Source organism: Euprymna scolopes, chromosome 1 (assembly GCF_053919585.1).
Source record: "Euprymna scolopes isolate OS-2025 chromosome 1, ASM5391958v1, whole genome shotgun sequence".
Lineage (NCBI taxonomy): Eukaryota > Metazoa > Mollusca > Cephalopoda > Sepiida > Sepiolidae > Euprymna > Euprymna scolopes.
Window position 1 is genome coordinate 171,535,799 of NC_136482.1, and position 21,488 is coordinate 171,557,286.

General features: G+C 31.8%; 1 protein-coding gene across 6 annotated transcripts in view; it reads right to left on the minus strand.

Annotated features, from left to right (window-relative positions):
- Positions 1-21,488, minus strand: part of LOC145277521 (calcium/calmodulin-dependent protein kinase kinase 1-like) — a 659,720-nt gene that overhangs the window by 19,130 nt on the left and 619,102 nt on the right. For 3 of the 6 annotated variants that reach the window (XM_080128980.1, XM_080128962.1, XM_080128971.1), the window contains exon 15: positions 15,014-15,141. The exons of the other annotated variants lie outside the window; for them this stretch is intronic. In XM_080128980.1, the coding sequence (XP_079985106.1) occupies positions 15,014-15,141 (128 nt within the window). The remainder of the gene's footprint in view (positions 1-15,013; positions 15,142-21,488) is intronic. 6 annotated transcript variants of the gene reach the window in all.

The following is a 21,488-nucleotide window of genomic DNA, read 5'->3' on the forward strand; positions in this document are numbered from 1 at the left end:
CAATCCTCAGTACGGATGACACTCAAAAAACAATTGCAAATTAATTAGGACTTTCACTCAGGTCCAGTTCATATAACTTGACTCTTCTGGATTGTGTCTGCAATTATTCATTATGGATTTCATCTTTAGATGAAAAAAAAAAAAAAAATAAATAAATAAAATAAATAAATAAATAAATTAATTAATCAACCAAACCAATTTTTTTTTTTCAAATTCTGCTTTCAATGACATAAAAAGCTGTTTGCACAAAGGTTAGAGGAATTAAGTTTGCTCAACTAAAGCCAAGAAGAAGTTTGATAGCAGAAAGACAAAGCTAAAAAATATTAGTTTTGACTACGACTTAACATCAACCAACAATCACTAAATATCGAAGAGATACAATACATTGGGCCATATTGGTACACAGAATAGTCACAATATCCAAACACGAAAGTAGGTAAGCAGTAACAAGCATTCAGAGATCGGACATTTCTAGAGATGACAGGCGTTTAAAAACTAAAGACCAACATTTCTTAACTCTCCCCCTCTCTCAACTTGTTTTGATAAAGAAGCAATATTAACGAAATTGTATCAGATTTAATAGATAATTTATGCTTTTTTATGACGCAAAAGTTGGTGTATGAAAATTCATTGAAATAAAAAAAAAAAGATAAAAACAGAGTTCTTATGATGAAGGTCTTAATTTAATTGAATATTAAACCACTAAGTAGTTTAATATTCAATTAATATTGAAGGCATGACACTAAACTAGTTGGGTATGGTATAATCAGTTTCAGGCACTAAACCTAATGTATTGGACTACACATTGCAATTGTCATCATCATAGGTAGGTTGAGAAATGATGATGAGTTTGTATGCAATTTAAGACAATGGAGACAGCTGATAACTAAAAAAGGTGGAGAAACTATATTTGGATGGCAAGGCTATTGAGGTTAGGGTTAGAAGTTTTCTAACCTTGGTGATTTCATTTGAGCACAGGGAATTTCTGCCATTACTAACTAGTAAGATTATTACTAACTAGTAAGGTCATTACTAACTAGTAAGGTCATTACTAACTAGTAGATCATTACTAACTAGTAAGGTCATTACTAACTAGTAAGGTCATTACTAACTAGTAAGGTCATTACTAACTAGTAGATCATTACTAACTAGTAAGGTCATTACTAACTAGTAAGGTCATTACTAACTAGTAATATCATTATTAACTAGTAAGGTCATTACTAACTAGTAGATCATTACTAACTAGTAAGGTCATTACTAACTAGTAATATCATTGCTAACTAGTAAGGTCATTACTAACTAGTAAGGTCATTGCTAACTAGTAGATCATTATTAACTAGTAAGGTCATTACTGACTAGTAATATCATTACTAACTAGTAAGGTCATTACTAACTAGTAAGGTCATTACTAACTAGTATATCATTACTAACTAGTAAGGTCATTACTAACTAGTAGATCATTACTAACTAGTAATATCATTACTAACTAGTAAGGTCATTACTTACTAGTACACCATTACTAACTAGTAGATCATTACTAACTAGTAATATCATTACTAACTAGTAAGGTCATTACTAACTAGTAATATCATTACTAACTAGTAGATCATTACTAACTAGTAAGGTCATTACTAACTAGTAATATCATTACTAACTAGTAAGATCATTACTAACTAGTAAGGTCATTACTAACTAGTATATCATTACTAACTAGTAAGGTCATTACTAACTAGTAATATCATTACTAACTAGTAGATCATTACTAACTAGTAATGTCATTACTAACTAGTAATATCATTACTAACTAGTAAGATCATTATTAACTAGTAAGGTCATTACTAACTAGTAGATCATTACTAACTAGTAAGATCATTATTAACTGGTAGATCATTACTACTGTCAACCAAAGAAGCAGTTTATCAAACATGTGCACACAGTGAGATGATATTTGGGAGTGAAACTTGGCCAGTGAGGGTTGAGGATATGTGTTGCATGGAGAGAAATGATATGATGGATATGTAATATGAGTGTTAAAATACATACAGTCTTGATGACGTCAGAGAAAGTTTGAATCTGGATACTATGGGGAGATGTGCGTAAAACAGAAGACTTTGTTGGTTTGGTCACATTGAAAGAATGAATAAGAGTTGCTGGGTTAGTAAATGTAGAACAATTGACTTGACAGGAGTAAGCCCAGAGAAACATGGGAGGAAGTAATAAGGATACATTTGAAAGAAAGAGGGACAAATCAAGACTTAGCAGAGATAGATTAGTTTGGAAGTAAATTTTTAAAAGTCGTCCAGCACATGCCAGCATGTAAAACAGATGTTGAACTGAATATAATCACATTAATTTTGTACCATAATGAAGAATAAATATTAAAAAAATAAATTAAAATCCACTTTGATTATTTCTTTATAGAATTCTGTTACGTTTATTAAACAGACAATAAAACAACAAAAAAAACAAACAAACAAAAAAAAACAATACCTGAAAGTAATAAGAAAAAAAAGAGAATTGATAATCAAAATCTAATTTCCAAAATAATTTTGTCTTTTCTTGTATTTATTTGCTTCCCCACCAAAGCAAATTAGGCACAAGGCCGTTTTTAATGTGGGGTAAAAACCAGCTCCCCTAAAAGTAGGCAAAAAGGGGGCACTCTGGTTACCAAAAATAATAATTGTCCCAGTATAGAGGGTTTCCCCTCCATTGACTGGTACAAATTATCTTAAGTGCAGCATTTGCAGAACAGATGGTATTTATTTGCTCCCCCACCGAGCAAATTAGGCACAAGGCCGATTTTTAATGTGAGGAGTGAAGGGAGGGGGAAGGGAAAAAGGGGACCAGCTCCTGAGAGGTGGGAAATGGGAGCTGGTTAAAGGTCAAGCATGTGGGGTTGCCCCCACATCTGGTCTTTGCTAGTCATAGCTAGTCCTAGCTAGTCATAGCTTGCAGTATCTGCCGGAACAGATACTACACTTTGAGATATTAAATCTTTTATTCATGTTAAAAAAATACAGTCAAAATATACGATGAACAAAAAACTTAGGTACATGGCCAACTCAAAAAGGGGGGATTTTGAGGGTCGTTGGTCATCCTTGTCACTCCAGAACTAAACAAAGTCAAAAGTTTCTCCCAGCTAGTATCTTCTTTCACCATAATACCGCATTCACCCTTTCATATTGGGGGACGTCCTAGTAACTCCCAATTTTTAAAACATTTTGATCCCGGCCCGAAGGCCAAGAACAACAGAAAAAAAGGCAAGCCTCTTTGTCTTTTCTGTTATCAACTATAACATAAACTAAGATTTATGCAATAATTTTTATGTTTCACTATTCAAAATTATCAGTTTACACCTTGGTGCAATATATTCAGATGGAAAGCAAAAAATATGCATACAAAACATCGGAAAACAATTACTTCTTTGAAAAACGTACTAAAAAACTTTACATCATAACATAAAAGGTGTATCTGAAATAAATTCAAAGGAAATCCAAAGAGGCATGCATAAATGGGATAAAAGTGGAGTTTAAATATAGATTTAAAGCTATATTGTAAAAAAAAAATGCTATGGACAAAATAGATTTTGAAAGAAAATGCTCTGGACACAGGCAGTTTTGAAAGAATGTTATAGACAAAATGCAACAGATAAAATGCTATGGGCAAAATGGATTTTGAAAGAAAATGCTATGGGCATAAGAATTTAGAAGGAAAATGCTACAGACAAATAGAATTTTGGAAGAAAATGCTATGGGCATAAGGGTTTTAGAAGAAAATGGTATGAACAGAGTGGATTTTGGAAGAAAAAGCAATGTACAGAATGAATTTAGAAGGAAAATGCTACAGACAAATAGAATTTTGGAAGAAAATTCTATGGGCATAAGGATTTTGGAAGAAAATGCTATGGACAAAATGAATTTTGAAAAAAATGTTATGGACAAAATAGATTTTGGAAGAAAAAGCTATAGACAAAGTAGATTTTGAATAAAAATGCTATGGATAAGATGCATTTTGGAAGAAAATGCTATAGACAATATGTATTTTTGAAGAAAATTCTATTGGCAAAAATGGAAAAAATGCTATAGATAAAATGAAGGAAAATGCTTTAAAAAATGAATGTGTTATAGAAAAAATGGATTCTGGAACAAAGTGTATTTTAGATACAATATCAATGGACATCAAAATGAAATTTGAAATAAAATGCGATGGGCAAAAAAGATTTTGGAAGAAAATATCGTGGACAAAATGGATTATGGAAGAAAATGAAATGAAAAAAAAATGGATCTTGGAAGAAAATTTTCTGGAGAAAGTGGAGTTTTTTTTGTTAAACTATTTCTTTATTAAACATGCAGCCGTTTCTTCCAAAGTAAACTTATACTTTTTCCTTGTTAATTATATAACAAATGAATATGTAGACAATTTAATCAATAACTGTCAACTTATATCTTAAAAAAACTGGAAAGGAAAATCGACAGATATAGAACATACGAATTAGATATGTAAAATATTCATATAGATTTTCTGATGTCCAACTAAAGTTTTATTTTGAAATCATCAAATGATATTCAATGTAACAATTGAGAACATTTTACTGTTGGCTTCGATTTTATGTGGATCTGAAAGAGACTAAGGGGACATTTTTATTCCAAAAATATTCATTCTCTTTGATATCTGACATTATTTCTTTTTACAGACATATTGACGACCACTAAGAAACCCGATTTCACATATTCTTTGATTATACTATTAAGAAGAAAAAAGTTACGATTCTATATGGTAGAAACGGCTGTATGATTAATAATAAAAGGATTGAACAAAAAAATGCAGATCAAATTTTTTAATACATTTGAGCTCTAGTATTTCAACTATTTTATTAAAGTGTATGAAAAAAAAAAAAATACCATTGAGCTTCCTGACCTATTTCTTGTGTGGATTAATGTATAGAAGTTAATTTTGTTATTATTTTTGCTTGTTGATAATATCAATGTGAGAACGCCACCATTGTATTCAAATTCACTTATGTAAGTGATAGAGACTGTTACTCCCTTGCATGCAAATGCGTCCATTAAGCCACCTTTTTGAGATTATATATATATATATATATATATATATATAGTCATTTACATATAGTATTGTTTCACTGTTTCAGTGGGTGGGCTAACCATAATCTTAGTGGCTAGATAAGCAACTACCTCAAGCCAGGATCAAAACCCGATCGCCCAAACAATAGTCGGAGCTTCTAATCGTTGCACTATATGGCTGCTGCTATGTGGGTAGTGAATTTAACAATGTTTTGACATTGTCCAATATATATATATATATATATATATATATATATATATATATATATATGGAGAGTAGACAATATGTTGTGGATGCGTTGTTGGTAGCTCTTGTAACTCTTGCTTCTCCTAATTTGTCCCTTAGTCCTCATTTAGAATGATGATTTTTCTAACAAAGGCAGAAGAAAAAGCTGTATTCTAGGTTGGCAGTATTTTTGCATGAGCAGTCGCCTGAGATGTCGGAAATTTTTATATCTATCCTTGTAGCCATATCACTAATAAAGGTGCTAGAGCTAAATGTTTAAACTGGGCTGATATTATCCGCCTGATAGTCAGGGATCTGAACCTTGGATTAAGCACTAAGGAGGCCGTCCTATCAGCAGGTGCAAAGTACTGGGGCTGCTGTATCGCTATTTGGTGAATGGATTCTTGACCATGCAGTAGCTTCTGGTGGGCCTTCTCGATGCCATATTAGTGGGTAATTGTTATGGCTTTACCTTATCATACAAAAAAATATTTCTTCGTTTCTTTTTCTCCCTAACTTTCCCTCTCTGCCCTACTCTAACCAAGTCTGTCGATCTGTTGCACAAATCCCAAAACTCCATCATGAGAAGTCTTAAAATAAAAAAACACACAATTAAACCCAGGACTCAAACTTCCAACGTAGACCCTTACTACCATGTCTCCTTCTTCAACATCAGGAGTCTACATTCCAACCTTCCAGAGGTTGAAACCCAATTACAGGAGACCAAACCAAACTCATTATTCCTAAGCAAAACTGGCATTCGACCAACTATTTTCCTAGATGAGTTCGAAATAAAGTAATACTCTAACTTAACATCAAAATCTGATCGTCATGAGCATGCAATATGTGCCTACATTAGAGATGGCTTTCTATGTGGTAGCAACATCTTCAGAGAAGATCCTAACTTCCCCTATATTTGCTTCTGGGTTGCACTTTCTCACACCACTGCGTTTACATTTGCCCTCTATCGCCCCCACAAGAACGAAGTTACTATCTTTAAGAGCATATCTGAGAAAATCGACCACATCCTGTCTGCTCATCCTTTGGCTAACATTCACGTTTATGGAGATTTCAATGTTCACAATGTGGAATGGTTAGCCCACTCAAACAAGACAGGCAATGAGGGAAGGTTCTGTCATGATATCTCCATTGCTTATGACCTAAATCAGATTGTTCACAAACCCACCCATGTGCCTGACACTGATGGTCAATATGCAAGTCTCCTAGACCTTTTTCTCACGACTTGTCGAGCTATGTTCATTCTCCGTTGTCTCCACTGGGATCTTCTGACCACTCGGTTGTCTCAGTTAAGATAAAACGAAATGGAATGTCCTCAGACATACCTCTCCATCATACAGTACATTGAGAAAGTTTCCATACATTTATATAAGATCTACCTCTGAGTTCCATGTTTAAAAAGAATGTGTCCTCTATAGTATCAAACCTGACCGAATGGTTAATTGTAGGCATAGACCGCTTCATACCCCCCAAAAAGATTCCAGCAAAAACCAAACAGCCAGCCATGGTTCTCTTCATAATATGCTGCTGTCATTGCGCACAGAAATCACTTTTTCCATCGCTTCCAGCATAATTGATATACTGAGACTAAAACCACTAAGTACTAAGGAAGCCTGTTAAATCTAAAGTAGCTGAGCAGTTGCTTAGTTCTCACCAGTTTTGGCAAATAGCAAACAGGGTCCTGAACAGAAGCGTGTGCTTTACCTCAACACTCATCAATGGACCTGAGGTAATCTTGTCAGTATAGGACAAAGCCAAACTTTTTGCCAAAAAATCTGCAGCTAATTCTATGCTATGTGATGAAGGCCACCAACCCCCCGTATTTCCTCCTGTATCTTCAAACATGCTGCGACATGCAAATATCTGTGCATGATGTTGCCAACCTAATAAAAAACCGTGATTCCAGTAAAGCAACTGGCCCTGATGGCATTCCAATTATAGTGCTGAAAAAGCTCCAACCAGAGCTAGCTCCCATACTTACAAAGCTGTTTATGCATTGTCCTAAGGAGAATTGCTTCCCAACACCCTGGAAAACCTCATCAATATGCCCCATATTTAAGAATTCAAGTGATCGGTCATCTCCCTCTCATCTGCAGACCAATAAGTCTCTTGTGTATCATGAGTAAGTTGCTGGAATCTGTGTTAAATAGAGAAGTAGTCAACCAAGCTTCTATCTTTACATCATCAACACTCTGATCCCCAATTGGCATCAATTGAAATGAATGGCTCTCATCTTGGGGAGACACCATGTTTGGACAAGCTTCTGGGTCTGACCTTTACTCCTGATCTGAGATGGGACATGTACATCAAATCTGTTGCTAAGGTTGCTGGAAAAATGGTGGGATTATTATACTGGTCCAGTAGATATCTCACTGATAATGCAATTCTCTATCTGTATAAGAGCCAAATACTAGTCCAAGAATGGACTAGTATTGCCACATCTAGGCAGGAGCTGCTAGATAGACTTCATCCTGCTTTGACTTAGTTCAAAATATCGTTATTTTCATGGCAAGTGCTCGTCTGAGCTCCAATCTATGTTCCCCTCTTACAAAACTTTGTGAAAAACACTTGTCTAGTTGAAACCACTATCAATAATTTCTCCCACTCTTTATCTGTGCCTAAACCTAAATGTAGATTTCACAAACAAAGCTTCTTTCTTAGAACTGCATGCCGGTGGAACTCTCTTCTGCTTCCCTGCTTTTCAGCTGACTGCAATATGGTTGTCTTCAAGTCCAGTCAGAACAAGTTCTTGATGAACCATCCCCTTAAGTAATCTAATTTCCACTACTAACAGTTACTACAATATTGTCCCATCGACTACTGTACACTCATTAACCCTTATCCTCGAGTAGCCTCTGGGCCTTGATAAATCGTGATTCCTTTGTAAAATAAAAAAATATATGAATGCATGTAAAAAATTAATATATTATTCTATGAACTTTTATGTATGTAATATATATGTAATATATATATATATTTTATTTTTTATTTTTTTACTTTTATTTTATATATATATATATATATATATATATATATATATATATATATATATATATATATATATATATATATCCGAGGGTCGTTCGAAAAGTAAAGCCTCCTATTTTTGTTTTTAGCTCAAATAATTGAAGAGCTACAAAGACAGGAATGGTATCATTAAAATATGTCACCATTTTGTATTCCAGAATTTACTTTTCTACATAGTCACCACCACTGCAGGAGTTGCTTTCATAGAGTCTCACACTGCCAATATCTGCAAAAGAGAGATTAAACTTTCAGATCATGAATGCATAAGTTCAATCACATAACAATTCAATTTGCGAACCTTTCTGATCCATTGAGGCAAAATAAAAAATAGGAGACATTACTTTTGGAATGGCTCATCAGATATATATATATATATATATACAAGAAATAGGTTATGAAGCTCAATGGTTTTATCTTTCTCTCTCTTCTAATATATATATATATATTATATTTATAAAGAGAGAGAGAAAGGAATGAGGAAAGGAAAAAGGAACAGTTATTCAAGCATTAATATTAATATTTTTATGAATCGTCCAAAGAAATAAAAATTTATGTTTTAGTCTACAAAATAACATTGTTCTAATCTAATGGTGATAGTCAATTATCTCCCTTCTTGAACTCTTTGATCAAGTGATATGTAGGATAATTTAATGTTGATACTCAATTATCTCCCTTTTTATTTCATGGGTCAAATAGCATATAGGATAGAAAATAATGCTAAAAAAAAAAAAATAAAAAAAAAAAACAAGGTTGCAGTTTTTGTTTATGTTCTACAAGCCATTCATGACGAGGAGGAGACCTTTGTATACAATAATACATCACTAGCAGCAACAGCAGAAATATCAGGGTAGGATTCATATGCAAGGGAAATAACCAAGATTTTTTTTTAATGCACACCCAGCAAGATTTGCAAGGAAGTGGAGGCCACAGGGTCGAACAGTGAAATCACTTTTCAGGGAAAACAGTTCTAAAAGTGAAAATTAATGGTATGTGCGTGTGGATGAAATAACGAGGACAACATGGAAAACTATATTTTTAATTATTTCATTCTAGACGAATATCATTAGAGAAATAAGTATATTTTGGTAGTAATTTCCATACAAAACAACAACAAAAGTTTTTTGCCTTATATTCAGCATCAATAAGATCAGGATAAAAAGCTAAAAATTTAAAACTTAGATTCATGTGGCTACCAAATTATATTTCAATAGCTGCTATTATTTAAAAAATTTTTTTTTTACAAAGTCTAATATAAGTTTGTTTCAATTTTATATAAAAATGATGGAACAAACTTATTTTTACGTTTCTGAAATTTTTCAGATGAGGATAGATTATTCATATTATTTGTATTCTTTGAACTACTGTTCTCATCTTGAGTGCTATTTTCACAACGTTTCGGTTGATGTAACCTGCGACCTTCTTCAGGTGTATCTTGATGAACTCTGGAAATATTTCTATCAAACTCGGGAATCTTTATTTAATCCATGGGGGTGGGTAGTATGCTCGCATTCTGTCAGCCATGACTTCGGAGAAATCCTAAAATCCTAAAAATACAATTGCAAATTACTTAGGAATTCTACCCAGTCGGGACGAGAACATGCTACCCCCGTGGATTCAATAAAGTGTTTCATTCGAAATTCCGTGCAAATTGCTAAGTTTGACAGAAAGATCCCCCGAGTTGAACAAGATACACCTGAAGAAGGTCGGCGGTTACATTGAACGAAATTTTATGAAAATGACACTTACGATAAGAACAGTAGTCCGAAGAATCCAAATAATATGAATAAACATATTTTTAACACCTAAATAATAACAGGTTTAAAGAACAGATTTAGCTTGACGCTGTATATGAAAGCACAGAAAACGTACACCTTCCCAAATATAAAATCATGTATATTTTAGAATTGAATTAAAATTATATTAAAAATCCAAATATTTTTTATATTTACTTCTTACAAAGTAATAACTATTTATTTTTATTTGTTGCAAAAAGGAATACTTGCAACAGTAATTTGCAAAATAATAAACATAAAAGTGAATTTGTTCTTCATTTTGTTTCTATAATTTTACTACCATTTGGAGAAATTCAATAATTGTATATATACTAATTTTTATTGCAAAAATACATTTCTTTATCGTAAATAATGGTTCGAATTTATGAAATAAAAGACAATAAAAGTACAAATTTGTGAATTGGGGATCGATAAATATATTTCTAATGTAAGTGTCAACGGATTGTATGTTTGTTTTTTTTTCTTCAATTACCTCCTAAAGTACTTTTTAATTACCTCTAAAATACTTTTTAATTACCTGTAAAATACTTTTTAATTACCTCTAAAAATACTTTTTAATTACCTCTTAAAATACTTTTTAATTACCTCTTAAAATACTTTTTAATTACTTCTAAAGATACTTTTTATTAATCTTTAAAGATACTTTTTATTTATCTTTAAAGATACTTTTTATTTACCTTTAAAAATACTTTTTAATTACCTTTAAAATACTTTTTTTAATTGCTTTTCAAAATACTTTTTAATTCATTAAAAATACTCTTAGTTACCTTTGTAAATATTTTTTAAATTACTTTTGTAAATACTTTTTAATTACTTTTGTAAGTAAATTTTTAATTACCTTCAAAAATACTTCTTAATTACTTTAAAAATACTTTTTAATTATCTTTGTAAATACTTTTTATCGCCTTTCAAAAATTTTTAATCACCTTGAAAATTTCTTAAATGGAAATGATTATTTGTAATTCTTAGAAATTTTGGTACATTTTTATTTCAATAAAATCTCTGTAAAAAGATTCAATTAAATTAATTTTATCAAATTGAAACAGCGTATTCTTAAAAAAAAAATAAATATAAACAGAGATATTTTAAAAGAAATTAATATTATCGGTTTTGGATTTTATAAAAGATAAAAATTTAAAATAAAATCAAATTTAGTGGCAAAAAATTATAAAATGCAACAGACCACACAAAAAGACAGTGCGTACATTTATATACCATCTAAATGTTTGTGCGAGTTTGTTGTTTTTCTTTTATTTAGTCAAAAGTGTCTCTAGTATATTTTTGCTGGATCTTGAGGATATCACGAATTGGTGCTAGGATGAAAAGGCACATTTAAATTCCTGTTTATGATGTATGTACGACGAATCAGTGTTTTTATATTGAATGAACGAATTGAAATATTGGATTTCGAGTAAAAGAAATGGTAGCCACGTAATTGTCATAGTGCAAATAGTAACATATCCAAAGATTATGAAAAACAATAAGGTAGAAAAATAATTATTAATGAAAAAAGAAATTTGGGAAAAGGAAGCGAAACCACTATATTACACTTACTAAAAAAGAAATCGGTCGACAGGGGAGAAAATTAAGTTCTGTTGCTTACATCACGCAATGAACGTAATTCAAAATGGCGGACAAATTATATTACCCATATAAAACTTAGCGAAAATTAATAATTATTTTTCTATCTCATCGTTTTCTGTAATTTCTAGATATGTTATTATTTGCGACATGACAATTACGTAAGTACCATTTGTTTTACTTGAAATTCAATATTTCGATTTTCGTTCGTTCAATATAGAAGCAACCACGAATCATGTTACCTCGTACCATCTGCTGCTCAAGTATATTTTTAAATTATATTTCTAAAAAAAAAAAAAAAATTTTAGCAAGATGTTTTCTCCTAATGATATTATATACAGTGCCATTCTAAACTTGTTCCTTTCAACTGCTACCACAATCATGGTGCTAAAAATAAATTTAAAATAGTTTTTAGAATCACCGTATTTTTCTGATGACATTGTCAGTGTAGAATGAAACATTTCAATATATGGTTCTGCACTTTGTCTCGTTATTTCAATACAACAGATATTTCTATCCTTTAAAAGATTTTTTTTTTATTCACATATATTTACCAGCCTTGCACAAGCTGTACTAAGTACATTTATAAAACAATTTTTCTAGTCAAATTTTACATAACCAGACGTTTCACACCTCATTTTCTTGAGGTTAAGTTTTTTAGTTTTGGTGGAATACAAAGATTTGGAAATTGGCACACTCATTCGAAATGAATTTAAATTGTTTCAAATAAGTGTTTAAAAAAAGTACAAAATTAAAGCAAAAACAAAAAAACAAAAACAAAACAAAAAGAATATCGAACAACAATAATATTTTAGCATTAATATTCAGAGATTTTTTTTCTTCATGGACCATCATCAAAAGAGAATAAGTCCAATCATCAATTAAATAGTTTTTTTTTTATTCAGATTTGATTGGATAAATTCTACTCTGATGAGAATCTGTGAAAATCTTTTCTTAAGGTAAATATTAAAAAAATGTTGCCATAGTGTTCATAAAATTTATTAATTTTATTATTCTGCTAGTAAAAACAAATAATAATAATATCATTTATACAAAACATTATAATTTTCTTCATCATTAATTATGACTAGTCTACATTGTACGATAGGTGTTATAACTTTTATAAATGTATAATACTAATCATGGTAAAAATGTTTATCACAGGTCCTATAAATGCATAATGGTACATATCATAAATTCTATGAATTTATAACAGAAGATATCATAAGTCTTACAAATGCATAATAGTAGTATCATGTCCTATAAATATATAACAGCACATATAAATCCTATAAAAATTGATGTCATAAGTTTTACAAATGTATAATCGTAGTATCATAATTCCTATAAATGTGTAATAGTAGACATCAGTTAGATTAATCTAACTATATGGTGGTTGTTAGAAAAGCGGGAAATTAGTGAAACGGTAATTTATTTTTGCACAAACTGGGAATTCCTTTTTTTTGTGAGTAACAGCTGCTTCAGGACCTTCTTGTTTCAAAGTTGCAACAACATTATTACGATCATGATGTTTCGTAATCATTAAAAAAAAAAATCAATATCACAACTAGACGTTTTGTCAGTCCCTCAAGTTGGATTTTCAATTTTGAAAAGAATATGCCTTTGGAAGTCTGAAAATCGTTCTCTGCTGCCATCGTCCATAATGTGAGTATAAAAATGGAAGACGTGAATGATACAGATGCAGTAAACAATAAAAGTTATAACCTAAAGTTTCCTGCTTTTCTAGCGACCACCCTGTATATAATCTTAGACATCATAAGTGTTATAAATGTATAAAATACTATATATATATATATATATATATATATATATATATATATATATATATATATATATGTACATATATATTTCTGTAGAAATATATTTTTTATAATATGTACACATTCTTATTTAAGAAGCTCAATATAGTGAATAAATGACAAAAAACTATATTTCAAAATTCATGATGTTGACCATCTTATAATTTATTACTTTAATTCAGTTGACATTTACAATTCTTGACAGTATCTGTTTTGTAGCCCAAAATCTATCACCTAATTATATATATATATATATATATATATATATATATATATATATATATATATATATATATATATATATACATATATATATATATATATATCAGTGAATCCTTTATGCCCGTAACTCATCAGAAGAAATAGTGACAATCAATCTGTCAAAAGGAAATAAAGTGTGATTTGACATGATTAAAACCCGAAAATTGGAAGAGAAGCTGCAAATACCTTTAATATGTTTCCATTACGCCATTTTGCATTTTCTGATGAGTTAAGGGCATAATAGATTCACTGATTGATATAATAATTAAGTGATTGATTTTGTGCTACGAAACAGATACTGTCAAGAATTGTAAATGTCAACTGAATTAAAGGAAAAAAATTATAAGATGGTCAACATCATGAATTTTGTAATATAGTTTTTGTCATTTATTCACTATATATATATATATATATATATATATATATATATATATATATATATATATATATATATATCAATTAAAAATTACAATTAAATTTACCAAAATGAGAAGGAAAATATTTCTTCAAAACTCCGCGGATTAAGGACTATCCACTTATTAAGTGTTTCCTTTTCAGATTAAATATGTTTTTAACTCTTTTTCAAAGTGTTTTTAACATGTTTTCTTAACTATTTGCTCTTATATATATATATATATATATATATATATATATATATATATATATATATATATATATATATATATAAAAAATTATTATTATTATTATTATTATTATTATTATTATTATTTACCATTTTATCATTCTCATTCCATATCTAAATATCATTAAGCCAGTTTTTCTATACTTGTATTTTGTATAATTCTGATCCTTCTTCTCTTTTGACGAAAAGCATTTAACTTCGAAATGCCATGGTCTATGAAGTTTGTTTTTTCTTAATTTTCTCCTTAACTTTTCCTTATTGTTCTGATGATATAATAAAAGTTATATACAACTTTTATTCCTCATCTTTCATTGTAATATAAATGTATATATAAACAGTAAACGACATCATTTGCATTTTCAGTCAATTGGCAATTTCATGCATTTATGTTCAGCCACCAAAAAAACATATAAAATCCACCGAAAATACAGATATATTTCGTCCAGTTATGTAAAACTTGATGTGAGTGTTTGTTTTAATGCATCATAGCAGAACTAACAGTGAGCTGACTACTTGATACTAAGTGACTAATATCTGACTATTCCTTGGGGGTAGGTACAAACCTTCTGAAGAGACCAAGGAATGATTCTGGGGCTGAGTGTGAGCGACCACTTTTTTTTAGTTCACCCCGATAATAAGACCTGTAGGGATTCTTGAAGGACTTTTGTCTTAAAATGCTCTTCACCAGGATCTGTAATGTAATGAACAAAGTAGAAGAAAAAAAACAAACAAAAAAAACAAACAAAAAAAACAAAAAACAAAAAAAAAAACAAAAAAACAAAACAAACAAACCATTTGAATAGAGAAAATTAGGAAGAAAACATAAAAAGAATGAAAATCTGTATTTCGAAACATCTCGATATCGTCATCTCAAAGAGTCAGATGGCAGTGAGGCTGAGGCTCGCGTCACTAAATTCACGTCATTCGAACTGGAAAAAGAAATTAAAAGAAAAAGTAGTTTTTATCTCAGTTTAAGTGGACAGTATTTGTACTTGATTATTGTTTAATAAGGAAAGTTGTTTTTGTATCCACTTCAAAAATACATGAGAATTAATCTTTAAGAGTTGCATTTATTTTCTTTGTTTTCAGATTATATATATATATATATATATATATATATATATATATATATATATATATATATATATATATATATATATATATATATCAAATAGCACACGATAATTTCCACTGGCAAAACCGGAAGTGGCTTTAAAGAAGTTGCTTCATAATCATCAGGGGCAGCAGCAATTAGACGGACATAAAGTAGACGTACATTTTTAGTAAGACCGACATTTTGACTATTATTCATTTTAGGGTGGCCATGTATTGTTTCATATTTGCAAAGATTTTCAACAAAGAATATTATTGCTTTTATGTGTAGTATTATACATTGATTAGGATTGTTTTATGAAGTTTAGTATAAATGTTGATAAGAATTATCATATGAGATTAAGCATTGGTAAGAATTGTTTTATAGAGTTTAGTATTATATATTGATGAGAATTGTCATATCAGATTTAGCATTATACATTGATAAGAATTGTCATATGAGGCTAAATATTATACATTCGTTCATTCCAACCCAAGCGGTTCGACCACCATCAAGTAGATACGATCCCAAATATATACATCACGTGATAAATCTATTTAAAATCACGTGCCAGAATATCGAAACATAAGTAGTGAAAATGAGTTTATAATTATTGTTTTCAAACGAAAAGTTATTTATTTAAATTTTTTTCACTTCTCAAAAACAAATGCCTTTTTTTTTTTACAATTCAGATATTTCTATCGTCATATTAGATGCTGATAATTGTTCCAAACTGTTTTCTTTGTTTTCGTTTATGTATTATCCTCGAGTGGTCTCTGGCCTTGATAAGTGGTTATGCCTATGTAAAAAAAAAAAAATGGCATGTCAACCCATTTTCGGTTTACTTGATGCCAAATCGAATCATTTTAGTACAACTGCTTCACGTTTTTAGTATCTAATCCACACAAAAGGGAAGGCGCAATTTGGCCCATAAAATACCTGAGCAGCCTCATCAGAATTCCCTTGTAGGAACTCTCTTTTGAAAGCGACATACTAAAGTCTGGGAGAGAGTGGACCTGTTAAGATAGCATAGCACCATACTTCGGCTCAAGAGAGCAAAACCACTGGCACACTAATTGTCAAGAACATATCCTAGAGTTGAATGCAGAGCGTTAATACTTAAAGAACTCATTCATGGTGTTTGCTTCAACTAGATATTCATGACATAAATGTATGTGTACACTACTGGATGTAGTATATTGGGTACGGCATAATCACGTTAACACACTGGTTCCCGCTGGATCACCGAAGTTAAGCAACGTTGAACCTGGTCACTATTAAATGGGTGACCATTTGGGACTTTCAGGTGCTGTATGTGCTCTCTGCTTATCTCGGCATTTTTCCAGTTGTCCTGGTCTTCTCCTTGCCACTGGACTCAAACAGTGCCGATTCAGGAGAGGTGTGGTTGGGGATTACACAACCCTTGCCTCACAATTATATGCGCTACTAAGGGGTATCCTTTGTCTTTCAAGACTAAACAGAAGCATGGATGAGATTTTATATAACCCATAGATCGGAGGCTGACATGTACTACCATTCTGGTTCACGACACAACCATGTTGACACACCAGTTCTCATTAGATCACCAAAGTTAAGCAATGTTGAGCCTGATCAGTACCAGATGGATAGCCTTTTAGGGATACCAGGTGCTGTATGTAGGAGGATATCGACACTTCTCTGCAAGAACTGCAAAAACTTAACGTCATCATCTTCCATAACCAGGATATACGTGAGACTGGGGAATGCTTGTAAATTTAATATCCCCTTTCTCCTTTGGAGGAAACCGGTTCAACCTGGCTGGAGTAAATGCCACTGGCACGGTAATCTGGGTCAAGGGGAATGTGGGAGTAATGAAAACAACGAAGCGACTTCAGACTCCCCACAGTTGTTAAATTGTTGCCTCAACTGTGGATTTAACTTCACGGAATACTCAATGCATGTTCTAACAAGTAAGAATAATTCTACGATTCTTCGGAATTACATAATTGTTATTTTATTCCTGCACATAAAAGAGATAAGTAAAAAGAGATTTAAGATAAAATTGCTATTTTACATCATTACTAGCAGAGCTTGTGGAAATTCCATGGCGAAATTAAGACACACAGCTGAGAGTATTCTATACCTCTACAAGTCCACCATTTACCCATGCATGGAGTACTGCTGCCACATCTGAATGAATGTGTATCTGCCACTAGTCTCTCATCTTAGACAGGGTCAAAAAGAGTCTCCAACTTATAGGTCTTGCACTATCAACCAAACTCCAACCTCTGTCCCATCACTGAAATGTTGCATCCATGTGTCTGTTTTACAAGTACTTTAATGGAATGTGCTCCGATGAACGCAAGGCACTTGTACCCTCCCGATCTAAATGCACCTGACTAACCCAACAAGCTGCAAAATCCCATCCCTACATTGTAGAGATCCTTAGATGCTGGAAAACCTTCTATTCTAATAGTTTATTCCCTTTTTGGAATTTTCTCTTGAGTCCCTGCTTCTGTCTGTACTGACATGCAGAAGTTCAAGTGTAGTGTAAAATGATATCTCGCTGCTCAACTCCCTACATAGTATCCCTGTCAAATTGGTCCCCAATAATAGCCCCCCATGTCAAAGTGGCACTATGTCTTGTTTGAAAGTAAAAAAAAACACTAAAAAAATAATGAGGCTGTTAGTTAAAATATGTGCAGGTTATCTTCAGGTTCTGGGACGGTAAGATGATTTTAACAAGTTGATTGAACAAATTTTATTTGTCTTGTCGAATGAAATGTGAACTCTGCGCACACAGGATTCTAATGAAGGATTTGGTTCAACATTCTTTAACAGTTCTTAAGTGTAACGCAAGGCATTTGACAAAAGGTGGGAGGAAAAAACCGCCAAAAATCATGAAGATAAGAAAACCAGTTCAAATATATATCTTTAGAAGACCACCATTTACCGATGTATGAGGTATTCATGAGAACAAATTCACACACACAAAGACAAAATGTCTTTTATATATAAGTAGAGATTATAAAATAATAGCCCCCCCCCCCAAAAAAAACCCCCCACAACTGCATAGCTAAATATTTACAGATTTAAAAATCGACTTCAGTGATTCTATTTAAAACAGAATTAGTTATTGCATTGGAATCGAAAAATACTGGAATCGTCCCATCACTAATAAATAATATTTTTTTTTTTTTACATAAAAATATTTTCTAGTCATTACTTATAACAATAAAAATCAGTCACAACTTTCTATCACTAACAAAAACTAAATCTAGATGTGTCCATCAACAAAATTGTATGTGGAAGGTTTTTTCGTTTGTGTCATTTTATGTTACAAGTCTGCTTTCGACAAAGACACACACATGAACCTTAGCATCTTTTCTGAGATTGCAGTGATGAACTTTCACCACAGGTTGTGTAATGTAGTCTACGGACCAGCACACGTTATGTGCAGTTTCAATCACAAAGGAGACCAAGACAAAGAATAGGAAATAACTCCAACTCGCTTGTTCTTTGTAGCAGCAACATCTATTTTCTTTGTCGTTACAGCCCTGACATCACCCGCATGATCTAGAATGTTCTCCACATCTCTCATGAGATCTCGAACGTTATCTCATCTCCCTCATGATCATCTTTTCAAGCATCCTTCACACCTTGCATGCGATCACGAACATTATCCACGTCTCTCACATGATTGCTCTCTTTCTCTTTTTTATAGCCCCCCCATTGGTGACGTCACTTTACATACGCGCATCCGCACTGTTACAGATGTTTATTAGATTGAATTACCTGTTCAGAATATCCACATAGCATTTTAAGTCCACAATGCAGTTTTTAAGGTTGTTACTAAAATAATGAGATTATAACAATAATCCTTTTAGATTGAGCCATGTTTTTTTTATTTCCGTTTCAATCCAGAATGCTTCTTTTGAGGAAGCTGTGTCTTCTACACATTAAATACAACATTGTGTTTAACTCTGTGCTCATGAGGGAAGCATTTACTGTTATAGCGCTAAAAGGAGGAATAACTCTAAATAAATAAAGTAAGAGTTATCGCCCTTTATAGATCCTTGAAAAGACTAGAGAGCTTGAGAGAAGGATGGAGGACAAGGCTGAATATCGTTTTGTAAATAATTTAATGTTTCTGCATGAATAAATTGCATTAAAATTACAATGAGCTTGTTTACTTGTTCTATGCTATCCAATGATCATGACATCACAATTTCTCTGAACACAACAAAATTTGGCGACGAAGATGAGATGAGATTAAATACCAAATCTCCCCCCCCCCAAAAAAATAAAAACACATGGTGATAATTAAAAAAGAAAAACTAACTTCACCACTCCTCATATCTTCCAAAGAGACAATCAAATAACACAATCATTCCATTAAATATTTTACTGAACACATTTGAATTATTTCAAAGCGTTCAAGCAACATGCAGTAAACAAACCAAGTCTGAGAAGAAGGGTTCAACTTAAAGGCCGCAACAAATGTGCAAACCAACTTCAACTTTACAAATAGATTCATATCAAACCTCCTACAAGCATCATATTTCAAAGGGGATATGTTATAGCGATAAAAAGGAGAATAACTTTAAATAAAGAAAGTTAAAGTTATCGCCCTTTATAAATCCTTGAAAAGACTAGAGAGCTTGAAAGAGGGACGGAGGACAATATGGCGGTTTCGCTTGACGCTGAATATCGTTCTGTAAATAATTTCATGTTTCTACTCTGAATAAATTGTATTTGTATATAATGAGTTTGACTACTTGTTCTTTGCTATCCAATAATCATGACATCACAATTTCTCTGAATACAACACTAAGAAAAAAAAAAAAAGAATTCAGTTAGTATCAAAATGCTCGCATCAAAATAATTATTTATTAAATTTTGTTGATCAAAAATAAATATTTTATATTGATTATCAGATCTATTGCATTCACATTACAATGTAATAAATAAACTCCAAAATGGATTCAAAACGTTGAGGAGGACACCAGGAATTTACCAATCCAACAAATTTTTAAAGATGCCCCAGATACCTACAGACTAAAGTTCCGAAAGCCCTTCTACAACTCAAAAATAAAAAAAAATTCTCAGTTGGGACATGGAAGGAGGAATGGAGAAACAATATTCCCAAAGGATTCATCATTGAAGACCCAACTTTGTGCCTCCCAGGTTTTGCTACAAATAGTAGGAAGCAGTGGGTAGCCACAAACTGGAGCAGAACAAGACACTGCATGACTGTAGCAAACAAACACAGGTGAAGACAAACAGACTCCCCAATCTGCCCAAAGTGCAAGGAAGGCCTTCAGGACACAAACCACCTGATCCGACAATGTCTAGTCACACTACCGGAAAGAGGCTATGCGACAGTCCATCTATCTGAAGACAATTTCTCAGACTGGCTAAAAAATAGCGGTATAGAGGTCTAACCCATATGATACTACTACAATGTAATGCCATTGTGAAAAGTATGAACAACCTTCCTTAATTATGGATAAAATAGCAACTTGTGTTTGATAAATACTTTATAACAAATTTCTTCCTATAAATGTTCTACTGGCATTAAATAATTATTGTGGCATTTCAGACCAGTAATAATCAAGACAAACATCAATTGTATAGTAAATAAAAACTGTATTAACAGAAGTATGTTACAAAAGTACACATCATGATTCTAGGGCCATGACTGCTTCCTACGATTTGTAGCAATAATGTCTTAGATAGTTATAGTGTCTAGGCAAGTCCATTATCCTGAAATAGATATATCAGCTTTCCTATAACAATAATAAATTTTGGTTAGGAGCAAAGTAAAGTATCTGTTTTGATACTACATTCATCTTTTCTGTCTTTAATCAGTGAAAGAGAAATCTTTTTAGATTGAGGCAATTTTTATTTTCGTCTCAATCTTGAATGCTTCTTTTGGAAAAAGCTGTACTTTCTACACATTAAAA